The sequence below is a fragment of the Uloborus diversus genome, chromosome 2 (genome assembly GCF_026930045.1).
Source record: "Uloborus diversus isolate 005 chromosome 2, Udiv.v.3.1, whole genome shotgun sequence".
NCBI lineage: Eukaryota > Metazoa > Arthropoda > Arachnida > Araneae > Uloboridae > Uloborus > Uloborus diversus.
Window position 1 is genome coordinate 99215555 of NC_072732.1, and position 20469 is coordinate 99236023.

General features: G+C 33.0%; 1 protein-coding gene across 1 annotated transcript in view; it reads right to left on the reverse strand.

The window, feature by feature from the left end:
- The window catches only part of LOC129235302 (hillarin-like), a 112445-nt gene extending 92318 nt beyond the window's left edge, over nucleotides 1-20127 (reverse strand). The window contains exon 1 of the mRNA XM_054869031.1: nucleotides 18864-20127. Coding sequence (XP_054725006.1) covers nucleotides 18864-19409 — 546 coding nt within the window. The 5' untranslated portion in view covers nucleotides 19410-20127. The remainder of the gene's footprint in view (nucleotides 1-18863) is intronic.
- Nucleotides 20128-20469: the final 342 nt, after the last annotated feature.

The window sequence follows — 20469 nt, forward strand, 5'->3', positions numbered from 1 at the left end:
TCGAAATTTTTTTTTCTAAATAAATTCACTACAAAAGCGTTCTTTATTGATATTCTAAGCTATTTGACACCTGATTGGTTACTTTGGATACGTATTTTTTCCTGAATTTTTTTTTTAATTTTTACTGACGTGAATCGTACTTTTTCTCTTTCAAAATAATAAGGCCTGTTTCGTGCTAGCAATTATTTTGATAAATATTATTTTTTAACTCTACGAAAGAAAAATTAAGTATACATATTTAGACTATGGATTTAAATTGTTTCCGTCAATGCAGAGCGCGTAGATTTTCGGGTAGAGGGGTGTTCAGTCACTGGGTACGAAAAATTGCGAACACCCAGTGAATGAACACTGGCAAAAAAATTTTTGATTTAAAAAGAAATTTGAAGTTTCTTTGAGATATTTTCATTTTCGTACTTTTTTTTAATGCAGACAGTTTTATGTGCTTATTTATTTAAGTATTTCATTATATATTTTATAATTTCTTTATTTTTGTCTTTGCAAACAATGCACTTTTTACCGAGTTTTATCTTTTATCTATCTATATCTCTATCTGTATATTAACCTACCAACCTACATCTGTCTACCCATATCTTCATTTCTCTTGATAGATAAACAAGTAGATAGAGAGATAGAAAAATAGAAATGTATATACAAAGAGAGAAAATAGATAGGTAAATATGTATATGTTTACATATAGATGGGTATATGAGTGGAGGAAGATATAGATATAGGTATATTAAAAATAAGAGGTAAATAGATATATAGATAGATAAATATAGGGATAGGATAGATAGGTAGATCGGTAGATTATTCATAGATAAATAGATACGTAGTGGTTAATAGATAGATAGGTAGATAGAGAGACTGATATAGAGATATATAGTAGCTAGATATATAGACAAGTAGATAGACCAATAGATAGGTAGATAAGCAGGTAGATAGATAGATAGATAGATTAGGATAATAGATTGGTAGATATTTAGATGTACAGCCAGATAAATAGGTAGATAGTGAGGTAGATATATGAACAGATAAGTGTATAGATAAGTAGATGTATAGATAGATAAGTAGATAAGTGGACAGATAAGTAGATAGATAGATAAATATATAGATCGATAGATGGGTAGATTAGAAGATAGATATCTACTTATCTATCTAGATAGATAAGTAGATAGACAGATAGATAGATGGATAGATAAGTGTACAAATAAGTTGACATATAAGTAGATAGATAGATAAGAAGACATATCTACTTATCTCTCTAGATAGATAAGTAGATAGATAGATGGATAGATAAATAGATAGATAGATAGATGGATAGATAAATAGATAGATAGATAAATAGATAAGTATATAGGTAAATAGACAAAGATATAGATCGATTGATGTGTAGATAGAAAAATATGCATATAGATTAATCGATAGATATGTAGATAGACAAATGGAGACATAGATAGATATATCGATAGATAAATAGGTGTATAGATAAGTAGATAGAAAAATAGATAAAGATATAAAAAGATAGATATAGATAGTTATAAAAATAGATAGATAGATAGAGCTCAAAGAAACTTAGTTTCTTTTTGAATCAAAATTTATCATGTTCATTCACTGGACCAATTAGTGTTCATTTACTGGTTGGAGGTGTTCATTCACTGGGTCATTGTGCCATTTTTTCTTTAAACACCTAAAAAAGTCGGAAGCAATACCATTTAAGTTCCCGCGATTTTTCTGAGATATTTACATAGATCAATTATAATGTTTTAACTATCATGATCTGTATAGTATAGAATTTAAAATTACTAGGATTTTTTAAAAATGAAATTGTGCTTAACTGTTCATTCACTGGTCGATCTACCCTAAGTGAGCTTAAAAATATTTGTTTTGCTAAAAATTACCCTTTGTGTAAAAATTAGAGTAAATGTGTATATTGAAAATAAACGATTCTATTATTTTCAATATGCGCATTTTACTCCGAACCTATAGCATAACAACAAGAAAATTCTTTAACAATCAAACGATTAATGTACGCAGTGTATCTTTACAACAGCTAGACTCGTAGTCCTTTTCAAGAAAACTTAAACCTAGAGATCTTTCTCATTTTACTGAAAGAAAAAGTTCATTCAGTCAATCTGAGACAGTTCCCTGAAAGGTATTTTAAAGATCATTCTTTAATTGACTTTTGATTTAGTGATAATATTGATAAATGTACCCTTGTGTCAGAAAAATTTCAGCCAATCTTTTTTTAGACCCCTTTGTTCCACAAGTATCTCATTTTCAAAATATTTTCAAAGTTGATTGAAGCTCAATATGTTTATTTTTTGGTGAATTTGTTTTGCATTTATTTTTTAACGATCATTTTAGTTCATAGCAATATTTGTAATTTTATATTTTACAATATAAAATTTGCTTCCGTTCTTGTCGTTCTTGTTATAAACTATGGTCGGTTGGTTTATTTAATTTTAATGGCACAAGAGCCCTTGAGGACTATACTGCGCCAAACGTTTTCTTTATGTAATATTATTTATTTGAAGTCATGATATTGTAAAAGTAAACTTGTTTTGAGGTAAAAAGTATTAAACTTCAGTATTTTAAAATAAGTAGTGAAGAACATGTATATATAAAAAGCATTTAAATGGATAAAACAATAGGTTGACAATAACCTTGGTTAACAAGAAGAGGACAAAATCACAGTTTGACGACACAAACACTAAATTAACTAGTATGTTGTGGCCATCACGAAACTTTCTTCTATATTTTTCTTTTTTTCCTGATCCCTCCCCATGCTTGACGAGGAAGCAATATTCCCAACAAAAACAAAATTACACATGCAAAAACTTGACGACTATCCCAATGTCTGAATTATTGCAAAAGCAAAGCAAAGAGCGAAAATTGAAAGTTATTTTAAAAGCCTTGCTTGAATTAATTACAAATATTTTATTTGTTAACAAACATAAGATGGCAACAGTTAAAAATTTTAAATCATTGAGATAATATTTCCTATCATTTCCATACAATTAAAATCACGAGAAATACGCAGACGACAATCTATTACGATTCATCTTTCTTATTGTCGCATTAATAAAAATATTTTTATTCGCAAAAAAAAAAAAAAAAAAAATCAACACCTCTTGGAGCGATCGGCGTCAAAATTGAACCAAAGCCTGTTTGCATATGGATTCACATATATTCCAAATTTCAACCAGAACGTAGCATTACTTCTTGAGATAGGGCACTCAAAATGGAAAAAAAGAACGGGTGATTGCGCTACCCCCCTTTTTAGCTGTTGACACCAAAATAAAATCAGCCCTTATACCCACTAAGGGCTACTTGTCAAAAAATTTTTGTTTGATTCCATTCGTTATTTCTTGAGATACAGCAGTCACAATTGACGACAAAAAACGTTCTATAGCTCATCCCCCGTTTGAGTTATTGACACCAAAATTGAATCAGCACCTGTTCCTGTTAATACCAACATATGGACCAAATTTTGTTTGATTCCGCCAGTTACTTCCTGAGGAATAGCAAGCACGCGTAACTCGAAAAATGTCCTATTGCTCCACCCCCCTTGGAGGAATTCGCGCCAAAAACTAATGGGCACAAGTTCACATAGGGGCACATATGTGTACTAAATTTCGTTCGATTTCATGCGGTAGTTTTTGTTGTAGAGCAGCCACAAAAAACTGGTCACACACAGACGTGACACACATACACACACACACACACACACATACACACACACATACAGACAGACAGACATTTTCCAAAAATGGTCGAAATGGACTCAGCACACCTCAAAACGTTCGAATCCGTCAAAATTCGAAATTCGAAAATTTGCACGAATCCAATACTTTCTTCTATATATTAGATATAGAAGAAAGTAAAAAGGAGAAAACAATCTCCTGGAGGAAGGAGTACAAATTGCGATGAGGTGGGTCTTCCAGCAACTCCTTCAAAGATGGATTAAAATTATTAAAATACTTAAAACGAATTTGATTAAAATTAGGGCAGTTACTTAAAATATGTAACACTGTCTGATTTACAATTATGATCTATGACAACCCTATATATATATAACACTGTCTGATTATAAACTATGGAACAGGCTTCAAACTAAAAAAAAATCCCAAATTTTATTGTCTATGTATGTGTGTGTGTGTGCCCGCGGGTTTTTTTTTTTTTTTTTGGTTGTTACTTATTACCTAGTGCCCAAGGGGTTCGCCGACTTCTTTCAGAGTTAGGAAGGGGTTCGCAAGAGGAAAAAGGTTTGGAACCGCTGCTCTAGTACATCACTGTATAATGTTTTTCTTTCCACCGCGATAGCATCACAGAGACGATATCATTATTTTGACTTTTTTTCAATATTTTATAGGCAGAAATTACCATTCCTTATTCAGAATTGCATACGAATGAGTCATGAATCTACGTAATTATAGAAACAATATGAGGTGTTTGCCTCCTTTTAAGTACAGACGGAGATAGAAGTCATTAAAAAGAGTAAATATTTCCCATTTCAGTTGTATTTGTTTGCTTTATTGATAGCACTCAAAACTATACGTTTCCTACATTTAGATCAACAGATGAGGAAACATCCATTTAATCTTTAAATACGTTTCCATTACTGGAATCTGCATTGAACCGATTCCTCGCTAAACAAACAGGAAAATTCGAAAAGAATGTTAAATATGCGGCAGTAGTTTCACACAATCGCAAACTTTGTAAAGATATTTATTTCTAATGGCATCAAAACTGTGTACATCACTTAGTAAACTTTTTATTTTTTGGCGATCTTAATATTTTATATATATATATATATATATATATATATATATATATATATATATATATATATATATAGCTAGTGCAAAATTAAAATTTCGCAATGGAGTGGTTTCCCCATTGGTTTTGGTGGGGCCAAAAGTACTACTTTTAGTAATTGAAATGGATAGAATGAGCAAAAAAAATTACATGGTCCCAGAAAAAAATACTTTCATTTTCCCAATAGCTTTTTAAATTATTTTTTTTAAATGTCCGATTTGTCAAACAAGGCGTGTCTTTATGACGTCACAAATGATGCAATTTGGCGCATCTTTTTACTACGTTTCCACGTTATGATAATCAAGCAGCGAATTAAAATTGCGCTCTACGCTTGCTATCAACCATATCGTTGCCAATACACGTGAGTAAAGATGCGAATTAAATATTTTGTTCTGTGAATGGCAACATTGAATGGCATTTCATCATTTTTGACGTCACACGACAGAAGTGTAAACAATGAAAGGGCACCGATTTAAGAAATTTTTTAAAAATATTAAACTTAAATAATTATTTAAAAAATGGTCAGATCCAATGTTTTTAAGAATGCTCTTTCAGGAAAAAAAATACTTTTAAAATTTTGGAAACGACCCCATTAGAAACATTCAACAACTTTAATTTTTAATTTCTATAGGGTTGTCATATACTTGCACCTATCGCCCAGTAGAAACTAAACAAGTCGCCAAACCTTTTACGAGAAAGTATCTAAAAATGTGAAATGCAATATTTTGAGATGAACAGTCCTTAAATAACTCGATTAACCTATAATAAAACACCTGTTAATCTACTTTTATCTTTTATTTAAAGTTACATATTAAATGCGTTGGAAAATTTAGGAAAATCATTTCCGTTATTTGACAGTGTATCGTTGAAGTTATTCAAAACGAAGTTTCTTCGTCTTTATGTGTTACTTATGTTAGCTATGAATTCATGCGCGTCTAATGGTATGGGGAGCAATTTTAAAATACTCAAGCTCACATTAAGAGTGTATCTCAAAAGTAAAATACCCCGAATTAACATAAATGCCAAAAATGCTGCATAAAGTTCTCATAAGAAGTGTATGACATAAAAACAGAAAAGCACATTCTAACGTTTAAAGGCAAAAGTAACAAACTTGGGATTTGATTTTTATGTCATGTAGATAGCTACGCGAACAAATCGCCGTCCCAATCAGCTAAACCCCTCGTTCTTTGTAGAAATGAAGAGATACATGAATTTTTATTACGAAGTAAGGGAATGTGGGGCAAAGTAAAATAGTTAAGATAAGTTTTTTTTTTTTTTTTTTCAAAATGAAATTTCTTGAAATTCATTTTGAAAATTACTATTCATAAAGAAAGAACAATATATTTTATAATAAAACTTGCATTGAAACATTATTTGTTATTTTTGGCAGTAAATTTGTAAATTTGTACCTTCAAAAAAAAAAAGGGGGGGGGAGGAATTTTCACTTTTTTTTTCCTGGGGCAAAGTGAAAAATAAAATATTTTTCTAATGAAACATTTCCTATTCGATTGTTAAAGATATTTTTGATCCAATAAATGAGTAAATAAAAGTGACTGAGTAAATGAAAAGGAAATAAAACAATAAACAAATAAAATAGGGAATGAATAAAAAAAAAATAAGTGAATGAATGAATGAATCAAAAAGGGAATTATTAAATGAATTAATGTAAATGAAATAATAAACAAATGAATACGTACGTGGTTTGATAAAGGGTTGAATAAGTAAATGAAATAAACTATTTCACTTTGCCCCGCATGCACTTGACTGATTGTACATAACATTTAAAATAGAAATAAGTTTAATATTAAATAAATAAATACTTCATCGAATATCAGCAGGTCTCAGTTAATATTTCGACTTTTGATAACGAGAACTTTATCCTTTAGAAATAGCAAAAATAATTTTCGACTTACAACAAAATTTTACAAGATGAGTTTCAATTTTTGAAAATTGCCTGTATTATCGTATTTTTTAATCTTCAGGGGATATTCTTTTTTGACTGGAATAGACTACATTTGTGATTTCATAGTTAAAATATTACTAGGTAGGTGGCTGTAAAAGCAGAGTAAATATTTCACCATTTCACTTTGCCCCACATTCCCCTACATAATTTCGAGCCGCAAGAGAAAGCGAGGGGTTAGGAATCAAAAGCTGTGATTCTATCCATATGAGTCTGTCAGCACTTTGAAAGAAAAAAAAAAAGAAAAATCGGAAAAGTCTATTTTCTAAAGATAATTTTTATGACAGAATGACTAACATTCGCAGAAATTAAATTCAAAGCATCCAAAAATATTTTGCATAAAAAACACGAAATAAAGTTTATTATTCTATGTTTTATTTCGAGTTTTTTGCATAAAAAACACGAAATGAAGTTCACAACTGGAATAAGAAGGTAAATATAGTGGGAAAACACACAATGGCACACCAAAGCACATTTTCAGCGTTATCTTTAAAGTCTTCCGCATACTTCCTTTGCTAGCGACTCTTTTGGGAAATAGGAGAAACGCCCGTCTTTGCTCATATGCCTTTTTTCGGCACGCCCTCAGGCTCAGTAGTCCTTGCATTATTACTCAAAAACGTGTATTCAACAAAATATGCAAAGCAAAGTCCAATGCGTTCAGGATGCATTTTAATAATAATAATTTTGCCTAACTCTTACTGAGCATGACTCTTGAGCGTGACTTGGTTATTAAGATTTGGCTTGTTCTTCTCCATTGTAGAACGTAATTTTAGTCACCTGAGCGACATAATAATAGATGTCATTATAAAGATCACGCATTCTTTTCAGCGCATGTACTTAAACACAATTGTATCAAAAACGATGAACGAAAGTATAAAAACAAAACAATGCATCACAAATGAAGCCCAAATGAGTAAATGAATGAGACGAAAAACTGTTTTGAGGTAAGCAAACTCTTTTCCAGTACAGAGTTTTCTTGGATTCAGTACACTCTGCTAAAAATCATCAAGATTCATACAATACCGAGTGCTGGTGACTCAGGAAAGACTTTATTAATGAAGTTAATTAACGAGGTATTGCAATACTTTTGCTTCAATGTCGAGTAACGCAATATTACTCATACTTTTACACCCTTTAACTCTAGCACTATCAATACAATTTTGAATTCTTTAGGTAATTAGCTGCGTTCCCAATACAGATTTTAGAGTTTCCGATTGAGAACCATTACTGTAGAGTTAGGGCCCCGATTAAGAGATTGGAAGGTTATAGGCCAAACACGTTATCGGGTCCATCTGTAGTCAAACCTTATAAATACAAGCATCAACAGAGAATCAGGAGGGCCGGCTTCAGGGAGCTGCGGTACTCAACCATTCTCTCAAAACATTTGTTGAAATGCAGTTCATTCCACACCTTAAGTAATCAGAAGAAACGGGAAATAAATATTTTTATATTCCTTTCCCGTTCATTTATTATTTTATAAATATGAAACATTGCGGTATTCAACCTTTCTCTCAAAATATTTGTTGAGATGCAGCTTATTCCACACCGTAGGAAATCAGAAGAAACGGGAAATAAATAAAGAATAAAATCTTAGTTTCCGAAATTTTACCTAAGCAATAGATTTCAGCTGAAACAAATTTAGTCATTTTGAGAGCCCCTAAAAATTGAGTGCCTTAAATCAAATCTTGGCAGGTCTGGCCCTGTGTTGAGTACTCCTCCGTTATTCGCTCAAAATTTCGGGTGCTACTTGCCAATTCCTTACACACTAAGATAACTGCGGCGCAATTTGCCTGCCCTCATAACAGGTGTTTGGTTTCTTCACACTACCTGTTTTGTCTTAAAGTTATACATGCAGTGAATAGCAGTAATAAATGAATAAACTGTTATCTAGCTGAAGAGGAATCCTTTTTTTTTCTAACATTAGCACTCAAACTCATTGTGCACTTATTTATCAGAATCTTTTTTTCTTTTTTCGCAACAATATTCGTGTTGATGTACTGCAATAATTAACACATTGTCACTGAATTTCCTTCGATTTCTCTATCATTTTATCATTTATGAATTCATGCTCAAAATTATGTTCAAAATTATAGTCCTTGAAGAGCTTTAAACCATAATAAAATATAATGCTTCGAATACTTTCAAGGAAAAGAAAAAAAAATGCCTTTGTGCAGAAAAAAATAAAATTTACAAATTTGTGCGATTTAACGTAAAAATATTTCCTTTTACTTTCAAAAACATTATTTCATCGTTAAATCTTCAAATCCCCTTTTGTTAGCTGTTCCTTTTAACTTTTCTTTCTCTCCTCTCTCTCTCTCTTTTGAAGTTTAGAAATTTGAGAATGATTTTGCCAAACAAGCAGAAAATAAAAGAGAAAACACTTGTGAAGATCTTTAACATTTTTTTTCTCCTTCTTTCTCCTACGAAAAAGATAAATTGACTTCGAATCAATCATTTTACATGCTTCGAACTACCCCCCCCCCCCCCCGAAGGGAAAAAAAATCACTCAATCTTCCAGCCTTCCAGCGAAAAAAAATACAGTTGGTTCAAGGTTATCTTCTTTCTTTCATAAATAATTGAACAGGAAAAGGAGCAGATTTGTAAAAGGATGCATATCCAATCAGCCATTAATCTTTCCTTACAACCACTTTCTATTTTTCGTAAACAAAATGTAAACGAAATATATTTGCGTCTTGGCAACGGCACTCCATTGTCCCATTAAAAAGTTACACAAAAGCTGGTGTACAGTTTAGAATAGAACTATAAATTAAAAATAAAGTTTTCACCTTAGTTCTAAGACATATTGCTAATCCTAATGCTTTAATGCCAAACAAGCAGAACAAACAAGGACATGTAAAGGAATACTATGACTGAAAACCCCTCTTTAAGAAAAATATAATGCTCACACACACGCACATTTGGAGTGCTAAAATGAAAAATATGAAGATAACTAGGTACTGCAAATGGTAAGGAGAGACTCGCCTGTTTTGGGGTGAGGTGGTACAAGCAGCCGTGGTAAGTGCTGGCAGGGCTTCATTTTGATATTAGAAGGCTCTCCCTAGGTCAAATACATTTTCGAGGGGGCCTGTAGTTAAATTTAAAACACACACACACACATACAAATATTCATTGCGATCCAAAAGGGCAGACTTTAAGGATGCTGCACTAGTCAAGTGTTCACTAAAATTATTTTTTGCGGTGCAGATCATCCCACACACTAAGTAAGCAGCAGAAAAAAAAACGAATAAAAGAGAAAATCGCTATTTTTTTTTTCTTTACCTTGAATAATCAACAAGAACTTGAACAATTTTAGTTTTCTGGGAGCCCTTAAAAAGTGGAAGCGTAGGCCACGACCTAGTTGGCCATCGCAATCAGGCCCTGAGTGCTACTGTACAGCATGATTGGGAAGAAAACGTGTCAACGAAGGATGACCGAAGGTGTGAACTTTTCACGCGTTTTACTCAAAACGTTAAAAAGTCTACTTCCGTCTCTTTGCTTATTCTTAGATTTTTGGAAGTGGTGCCCGAAGTGATCATCGCATCTGGCAGGCAATGGACAACTTAAAATTGAAACTAAAATTGCATTATTTACATGGAATTAAGGAATAAGAGTGGAAATAAAATTGTTTATTATCCCCCCCCTCCCCCCAACTAAGCGTCTTTCCACGACAATTAATTATTATTACTTTTTTTTTCCAATGGGGCTGTGTAAGAAGCCGTTTGGCGTTTACCAGACTTAGTGCGCTCCCCGACAAGGTATCAGTCTTTCATGCATGGGCGGATTTATGGGGGGGCAGAGGGGGGCAATGCCCCCCCCCCAGTTTTGGGAGAACTTTATGTAGTAACAACACATCTTCCAAAAATAAAAAATAAAATCTTTTTTTTTTTCTTTTTTGAATAGTTCAGAAGAGCATGGGTGGGTTTACAGTGGGAGGGGGGCATAGGGTAGGGGGGCATAGGGAAGACACATCTTCCAAAATCTTAAACCAAAAAAATCATTATTTTTTTTTCTTTTTTGAATTTTTCAATGAAAATAAAGGGAATAGCGAATGTACTTTTCTGATGGGAGAAAAGAAAAGAAATAAAAAGAAAAAAAAAAAACGAACATTAAATACAAATAGTGCAGCTGTCCTGGGGTGCTGAAAATGTGTCTAAATTCAGTATTTTGGACTGAAAACCATTTGGGCAAGTGTATGAAAATGTAGGCTAAACAAGCTGTCCTTTAAGCTGCAACACTTATAATAATTGACGATTATTTTAACAAATTAGAACCTAAAACGAAGGGAGGAAAACTCCCCCCCCCCCCCCATTCGCGCTAACAGAACGATCTACTAGTTATGATTTGTGTCCACATTTAAAATATATTTGTGCATAATATTTATGTTCTTAGTAGATTAATTGACTTTTTGAGAGATTCTAAAAAAGAGTTTTTTTTTTTTTTGTGTGTGTGTGTGTGTGTGTGTGTGTGTGTGAGAGAGAGAGAGAGAGAGAGAGAGAGAGAGAGAGAGAGAGAGAGAGAGAGAAATTTAATTCTATCCCAAACTGAATAAATTTCAGTTATCTGAGTATTCTGATTAATTGAATCTTTTTACTTTGGGGGAAAGTACAATTTTACTTACTTTATAAATACTGTTTAAAAAGTAAGGTAAGTCATATTCATCTAAGTCTAAGTGAGTCAGTCCTTGTCATTATTGAAATCTAAATAATTGTGTCATCAAAAGTTTTGGAAAAATTTACTAAAATTTTATAAAAATCTATAAAAACCTAACAAAGATTGGTAAAATCGTAAAAATCCTTTAATCGTAAAAAACTGGCGAATTTTTGTAAAAATTACAAAAAAATCAAGCAAAAATCTGCAGGTAAGAGTGAATTACAAACAGGGCTGAATTTGCCTATAAGATAAACAAGCTTTTGCTCAGAGCCCATGCTTTGAAGTGGGTCCCTAATTCCTCACCCCCCCCCCCTAAAAAAATGCATGATTCGTTCCTTAAAAAATGGAAGTTGGTTGAAAAAACAAATTTCATTTTCAAGTGTTTGAATATTTGGAAACGTATGACTACAAACCTTAAGTTTTAAAATTTCTAACAAATGGTAGAGGGAGAGGAATGCCAAAATTTGTCAAATTCAGCTCCTTGCCACATCCTGCATTAAAAATAAAAATCATGGTTCTCACATTTATAACATGTTATTCGAAATAAATTTTTGTGACTCACATGTTTCATATCTTGCTATATATTCAATCTCGAATGCAGTATTTTGGAAATTCTTTTGTATTGATTGCTTTTATCTTACTTCTATTGCGTATTGTTGATCTGTTTAGCCCGAAAAAAAATGATACACTACCGCTATTCCTTTTCTGCACTACTTATAATTAAAAAAAGGTTGTTGTAATGAGAAATCTATAGTTTATTTTTTCTTTCAAACTTAAAATGGCTGTTTCTTAGAAAGTTTGAACAATACTGTACAACTGTATAATCTAGTTATCAATTTCTATGTCTGTCCCATTAACCTTAATAAGGCTTCAAAATGCAGAATTTTATGTCCATTTTACAAAATTTCCTCCAGGGGGAGAAACCCCCGGGACCCCTAAAATCGAGATATTCAATATCCCACTTAAAAGGGAGCCCTGTGTCACTCTTAATACTAGCCCCCCCCCCCCCTCTTAAATTCAAATAAAAAGGGCAGCATTAAACACACATTAATGAAAACAGCACACAAAAAAGTAAAGCATGGCCATGCATCACAGACAACAGACAAAAACATAGGGGTGGGGGTTATAAAAATGTCGCTCAAAAAAAAAAAAAAAAAAAAAAAATCCTGCCCCTCCAGGAACTCAATCCTAAATCCGCCTATGCTTTCATGTGACACCATTAAGGCGCTGGTGCATGACACAAGAAGTTTTGACGCCCAGTTTCTACCAAATGGAGGCACCTGGGCTCTCTTTAATGCGAAACTGCACAAGGAATTAAATTTTGATGAGGGAATTGAAATCTAAAAGAATGCCCAAGGGATCTTTTACACACCGCATACGATATGGGAGATGATAATTTTCTGCATCTCGAAAGTCCACCGACTGGCTATCTCAGGTCAGAACCCGGATCCAAAGCGTAGAGGGCCTTATCGCCTTACCATCACGCCACCAGCCGGCTACGACAATTAAATGAACCAATAAATAATAACTTTTCAGCTCATAGACGTCCAAGATTTTAATAATGTTTGGTTTACAGTAGAATGAAAAACTAATTTATTTGTTTATTTGTACAACATAAGTATAACTTAAAGTATGATTCCCTTATTTCGTCTTTTTCGTGCATTCGAAGTCCGTGAATGAAACCTGTCATTTGGTGAAGGTAAAACAAGTTATCCATCCCCATCAATCACTCAGGACAACGAACTGGGAGCGATTGCGTGTCACTAGGTTTGAGTTTCTGATTAATCCTCTCTTGACTTGCACGCTTGAATGCAACACATGAAAAATTCAAGGTGCTTTCAGATTTAAGCCATAAAGTATGGCTAGTTTTGATGTGGATGCGCAAGGTGCCTCATTTTGCGATGCAAAGTGATTATGCAGCCATGTGACATAGAATTTAACTATAGTTGGGGCAAATCTAACCTGGAAAACCTGAAGCCGGCTGGTGGCGTGATGGTAAGGCGCTAGCCTTCTACTCCTTGGACCCGGGTTCTGACCTGAGGCACCCAATCGGTGGATTTTCAAGATTGCCGAAAATCATTCCTTCGGTAAAATTAAATTTTTGGTGGAATTTCGCATCGAAGAGAGCCTAGGTGCCTCCATCTGGTCGAAACTGGGAGTCAAAACTACTTGTCAGGTCTGATAAAGGTCAAATGGCCTCTTGCACAGCCCCACTAGAAACATTAAAAAAAAAAAAAAACTCCTGGTAATGCAAGGAATAGGATCTACGTGTTCTTCACAATGCTGCCAGGTTAGGTTTGCCCTACCAATAGTTTTTGGTATGAATGCACAAATTTTAGTGTTCATCGAACTGGGCCCAACTCGAAAAAACTCACTATTTTTCGGTGAAGTTAGATTTTCCAGAATGTACTACACGTTGAAAATAGTTACTTTAAGATGCGAAATAACTATTTTAAGTTTTATATTTATCATTGCTAAAAGACCTGAAATGGCCATATTCTATTTTGAAAAATTTTGCTCTTTTGTGTAGGCTTTTTAAAAGTCATTTGCAGATATTATATTTTATTCATTTTACAAAGCATTGAATGCTAAAATTTTACGTGAGTTTCACTGTTAAAAAATACTTAAGAGAAAGAAACAAATAATGTTTCAAACATTTTTTTCTTCTTTGAATTCTTGTGAAAAATATTCTTGGATAAACTTTTTTTTAACGGCGACATTTTAAAATTCGAACAAAAATAGTCTCCCATGGAATTTTTCTTAAATTTACGTGTTCTCATCTTTTATATAATAAAATAATTTACAAGGCAAGACTTGTTTAATGAGGGTCATTGAAAAATGAAATGTTCAAGAAATACGATCTATGGTATACTTTCACTTGAGCAGAAAAATACTTGTTGAATTGTTGAATAAACTCATAATTACACGTTTAAATGAGCTCATATTTCCTGCTGACATTAGCAGCCTTGCTATTCTATAATGCTTTTTCAGCTTGTACCCATGAATGCTTGTACCCAGCTTGTACCCATGCTTGTACAAATTATTGAGTTATCAGACAAACAGGGAAAGTATAAATTAGAAATTTGTACTTTCCCCTTCTTTATCATTCTTAATTTCTTTTATCGAAATCGGAAGCTATAAATTCAATTTCAGTTAATATAAAAATTTCATCTCATGACATTTTTAGAAATATTATATTTTTTAAATTCATCAACAAAAAATTAAACGTCAAATTGTGAGAAAACATTATTTTTAAAATTACTGTTGGAGAAAAAAATATTTTTTCAAAAAATTATAAAGTGTTTTGTGTTAAGCAGATATAGTGGAATGTGGGGCAAAGTGAAATAGTGAAGTATTTACTCTTCCAGACACGGACTGGGAACCCTAAAAGGGCGATGGACAAACAACCCAAGGGCGCACAGTTTCCAAAATTAAAAAAAGGGGGGGGGGGGGTAATATATATATATATATATATATATATATATATATATATATATATATATATATATATATATATATATATATATATATATATATATATATATATATATATATATATATATATATATATATATATATATATATAAAAAGCTTTATTTAACAAAAAAGTTTTTTCATATGCATTTTTGTTATGGTGTTCGCCTCGAGCATAAGGTGTTAATGGCCCACCTGGAGAACTCTGGAGCCCCTTTTTGCCGCAGAAGAACAAGCACCGTAACTTGGTACTTTTATTGTTTGGAAAGCTTACACCAAAATCTCAATTTTAAACTTTTTTGGAGTGGAGAAAAAAAAAAGAGTCATCTATTACATTTTATATGTTGATGACTTCTGTTTGAATCATGAATATGAATTAATCTAGTAATATTTTAACTATGTAGTAACACATTTCATCTATTCCAGTCAAGAAAAAATTACTTCTGAAAATCAAAAAAGTGATAATACAAGCAATTTTCAAAAAATTGATATTCGTATTGTAATATTTTATTGTAAGTCAAAAATAATTTTGTTATTATTAAATGATAAAGTTCTTGTTATTGTCCTTTTAAAAATCATTTGAGACCTACTAATATTTGGTTCAGTAATAATTTTTTTAATATGTAGCTTACATGTATTTTAAATGCTTTGTGCAGGTAGTCAAGTGAATGCGGTTCAAAGTGATATAGTTCATTTCCTTTTCCTAATTCAATCTTTTGACAACTCACTTAGATATTCATTTATTAATTATTGCGTTTACATTTCTTTTATTTATTCATTTATACACTTATTTTCTTATTCATTCACTATTTTCTGAACTGATTTATTTTTTCTCATTTATTAACTAATTTATTTATTTATTTGGCTTCATTTACTTTTCCTTTACTTATTCATTCTTTTATTTGCTCATTTATTTGATAAAAACGATCTTTAACAATCGAATAGAAAATACTTAATTAGAAAAATATTTTGTTTTTCACTTTGCCCCATGCAAAAAAAAAGTAAAAAACTTTCACCTTCTTTTGGAGGTACAAATTTTCTGACAAAAATAAAAAATAATATTTCAATGCAAATTATGTTGCTCTTTCTTTACGTGTCGTAATGTTCAGAACAAACTTCCAACTTGATCATTTTCAAAAAAGTAAGTAAGGTTAACTATTTCACTCTGCCCCACATTCCCCTACTTCTCCTCATCTTCTTCAAGGGGTTGCTACAGAAGCGTTGCGTAGGAAGGTTGATAAGCTCTGTTAATACTATATAATGTATCCATCCACCCTAATTAACACATAGTATCAGCATTTTATATGGTAGTTGTTTCCTTGGCGAAATACCTAAGGGATAACTGCTCCCATTAAGAGAAGATATGGATTAGCATTATTGTGAATACCGGCATTTTGTACTACATATTTCATAATTTCGTAATGACGACTTTTGCTAACACGAAAAATCAGTACTCTCGATACTAGCTGCAAGCATTAAATATTTTTAAAATTTAACTAATTAGACATATAATGTTATTTTGAATGCGCACTTTATTTCACCGATGTGACAATATCAAAATCATTCATTTGATACCAAAATTAGATTTGAAAATGCGAATTTAATAAGCTACTTTCAAGAAGAAAAATATCGGAGGAATATAAAAATGTTTTCATCACTATGTGGTGTGATGAATTACACCGTAATGACAAGGTTTTTATTTCTTCTACCTCCTTGTTCATTTACCTTATAATCTTTAGAGAGGGGGGCACGGCGCAGATTGTGTTATTGAAAGTTTAGTGGAAGTGTTTTTTGGGAAAATGTTTCTCTTTTTTTTTGGGGGGGGGGGAGGTCTCCCACTCTTGTTTGGGTGTCCTCGTGGTATTTGAATGGGAGAGTGCACGCGTGCTCTTGGGAGAGGGAGAGATGCGTACAATGGGGTCGTTTCCAAAATTTTAATTTTTTTCTGAAAGAGCATGCTTAAAAATATAGGATCTGACCATTTTTAAAATAATTTATTCAAGTTTATTATTTTAAAAAAATGACTGATACCGGTGTGCTTTCATTGTTTACATTTCTGTCGTGTGACATCACAAATGATGAAATGCCATTTAGTGTTGCCATTAACGGAGAAAAATATTTAATTCGCATCCTTACTCACGTGTATTGGCAACGATATGGTTGATAGCCAGCTTATAGCTCAATATTTAATTCGATCGCTTCTTGATTATTATAACGTGGAAACGTGGTAGAAAGATGAGCCAAATTGCATCTTATTGTGAAGTCATAAAGACCACGACTTGTTTTCAAAATCGGACATTTTAAAAAATTAATCAAAAAATAACTGTTGGGAAAATGAAAGTATTTTCTGGGTCCATGTCATTTTTTTTTACTCATTCTATCAATTTCAGTGAATAAAAGTAGTAATTTTGACTGAAGGAAACAACCCCATTGTTTTAGGCTATCCCACTGATCTTTTTGTAAAAGTTAATTTGTGAAAAATGTAATTTTTTTCTATGATAATTCATTCTACCCTTCAATTTCAGCACTGATTTACATTCATTTTTCTTTACTGTTTTGGACTTTGAGGCAAATATTTAGAGTTAGCAGATCACGCAGCACCCACGACCAACGTGGATTCAGAAAAAATCACAACAGCAGAGAAACTTGCGCACGAAAATATGTTGAAATCTCTACAGCAGTTCAATGGATGCATTACTATGTTTCTTTACTATCCTCTTTCCAAAATGCGCAGTAAATGAAAGCTTATTTTTTCTATCAATACATATGGTCCAAAATACTTTTTGGATGTTCCTTTGGAGTGTTCTTTGAACATGCTTTTGGAGTGTTCAATACGCTTTTCAGCGTTTAAAATGCTTTTTGAGCCGCTATCTGTAATTTTATAGTTGTTCAAATGAGATTAAATGCATCTGAAATAAATTATACTTCGAAAATAATCTATACTTCCATTAGTTTGACGTTTGAATTTTAATCGACTTATATTTTGTCAAAATAACAATATTAGTCAACGAAATGCCTTCATTAAAATAATTGTGAGGAATTAGAAAATAGCATATTTCTCTATGAATAATTCCCTGCATTCGCAGCCGATTGTGACTAAAGAAGAGAGCATGGGGGAATTTGCCCGATGAGAAACTTGTTTTTCACTAAATTATACATTTTTTAATTCCATAAAAAAGCACTTCTTATTTCAGTACAATATTGGAAACGAAGTTGGAAAGTATTAAAATATTTAACATATTTAGTATCAGATTGTACAAATATTTTAAAGACAACATCGCATTTCTTTGTGTTTTTTCCTGTAGATTTTGAAATTCGTTACCAATTTGAAAAAAAAAAATAATTAAAATCTTTTCTGAGTGAATATTATCAGCTATCAATAATGAGAGCAGTATTTGTGCCTTTTACTTGAATTTTAAACCAAATACTATGCAGTATAAACATGTTTTTTAAATAAGTTTCATAAAAATAGTATTTGAGCATATTTTCGCATGTTTTATGTAAAAATGTACCAATGGGCATATAGTGCTAAACATATCTGTGAAATAAACTCTTTTATTCTTATTTATGCATTATGAAAGTGTTGCATTAAGATGTATAGAATATGTAGGCTGGGAAAATATAGTTTAAGTATGTATCTTGGTAGTTTTATCGTTGAATACTTAGAAGACATTACAATCGGCTTAGAAGTTATTTTTTTTATTTGATTATACTGTTTTGAAGACGTAAGCTATTTATCGCGAAACGGTTGAAAACAAACATTTTAACCAGCGCTTAATTTGCATGGAAGCTCACTTGAGTTCAGCTCTTCTACTTTTTGATTTTATGCAAAAGTTTACATTGAACTTACGCCATTTAAAAATGAAAATAAGTTCGACAGGCTATAGAGCTCCTGCACTACTTTTGCTTGAAATGAAGCCATGTTCTGAACAATAGTGAGTAAAGATTGAGTGCCACTTACCAAGTAATCGTCAATCCTTCTTTCATACTGGTATCCTCTCTGCACTTTAGTGGCATTAAGAGCATGAGTGATGTGTAAGGCACTGGCGTCAAAGCGTCCGGCCATGTGGTCCCGATTCCTGATGTCCGGTTCGTGAGTTCTGGGCGAAGAGAGGGCACTCTTGATCCCTAGGGCGTCGGCATCAAAAGTGCCCTTCCCGAAACCACGGATTTGGTCATTCACCAGATGATTAGTTTTGGGCACACTAAGAGCTGCTTTGATTCCGACAGACATCCCATCCAGATGCCCAGGTCCCGTTTTGGGCATGTGGCTCTGGCAGTAAACCTCCTTGTCGTCCTGATCTTGCTGGTTATTGTAATAAGTCCTCAAGGTGAGTTTTGTACCACAAACCAGACATTTGAAGCATCCCTGATGGAAGAAGGTGAAATCCTTCAGTGGTCCGACTTTGTCCACCTGGTACACAGTCTGCCCACACCTCAGGCAACTATTCTCGTATCGATTCATTGTTATACAATGTCTGGTTGAAATCTCATTTAAAAGCACCATTCATAAGCTACGCTCTCAACTCCAGCAGTTGCACATGAATTAATAACAAAGCTAATCCTCAATGGTTGTTTCCAGCAGAATACCTAAACCAATGTGATCAAAACAGAATTCTCTTTTGCTTAACGTGAAGGGAATAACATGGTTAAGGGAATAATAACTAAAAAGGGATTACCAGCTGTATTGAAGACGCAATGCAAAATAAGAAACACAATTGACGATAAAAATTGATCTTTTTTTTTTTCACTCAGAACTACACCAATAGCAAGCTGACAGATGACAAGGGCTTCAGCAGCACTACTGAAACAGCTGAAAGCACTCACACTTCTAATATGTATTGAAAAGGTGACGATGATACAAGCAACTTGAACTACTACAGATTTTCTTCACTCATATATATCCATAATGCTGATATTAATTCTTATAAACTGCTTTGCGAAAGATGTTCTCTGAAAAGGTCTTTCTTCAAATTTTTTCAAAAACACAGACTTTTTTCTTCCTAATTGAAGAATTTGGTGAACAAATACCATGAAAAATTCCTGCTGATCTTTGTCAGTATTGGATTTCTTGTTGGATTGAAAAAAAAAAAAAAAAAGCTCAGCTCATTCAGTGTCGGTGTGACAAGCGCACAGTTGACGTTCCACGGTGATCCAGAAAGTGAGCTGCGGCGAAGGGCGGTGCTCGGCGGCCACCATCATGGCCGACTGCCTGTTAGTAGTGTGGGATGCTCGCTGAAGCGTATCTCGGGCTTTGGTTGGAAACAAGTTTGGCGAAATTCAAGGCCTTTTTCTCTCGCATCCCACTTAACTTGCGGTGGGTGGCGGGACGCGCGCGCCACCTGGCCGCAGGTAGGTGGTTCGGAGACAGACTGGCGAGGGGAGCAGGAGTGAAAAAGCGCGGGCGACTTTTTTAAAAACTTCTTTCTGTTTTGTTTTAAGCAAATAAACAGCTTGGGCGAGTAACATGATTTCAAGGGTCGCTAATTACGGCTATTCCTATAGAAAACAATGATAAGTGAGAAACAAACATGCAGCCTTTTAGCAAGATTTGGACCTTATGTTAC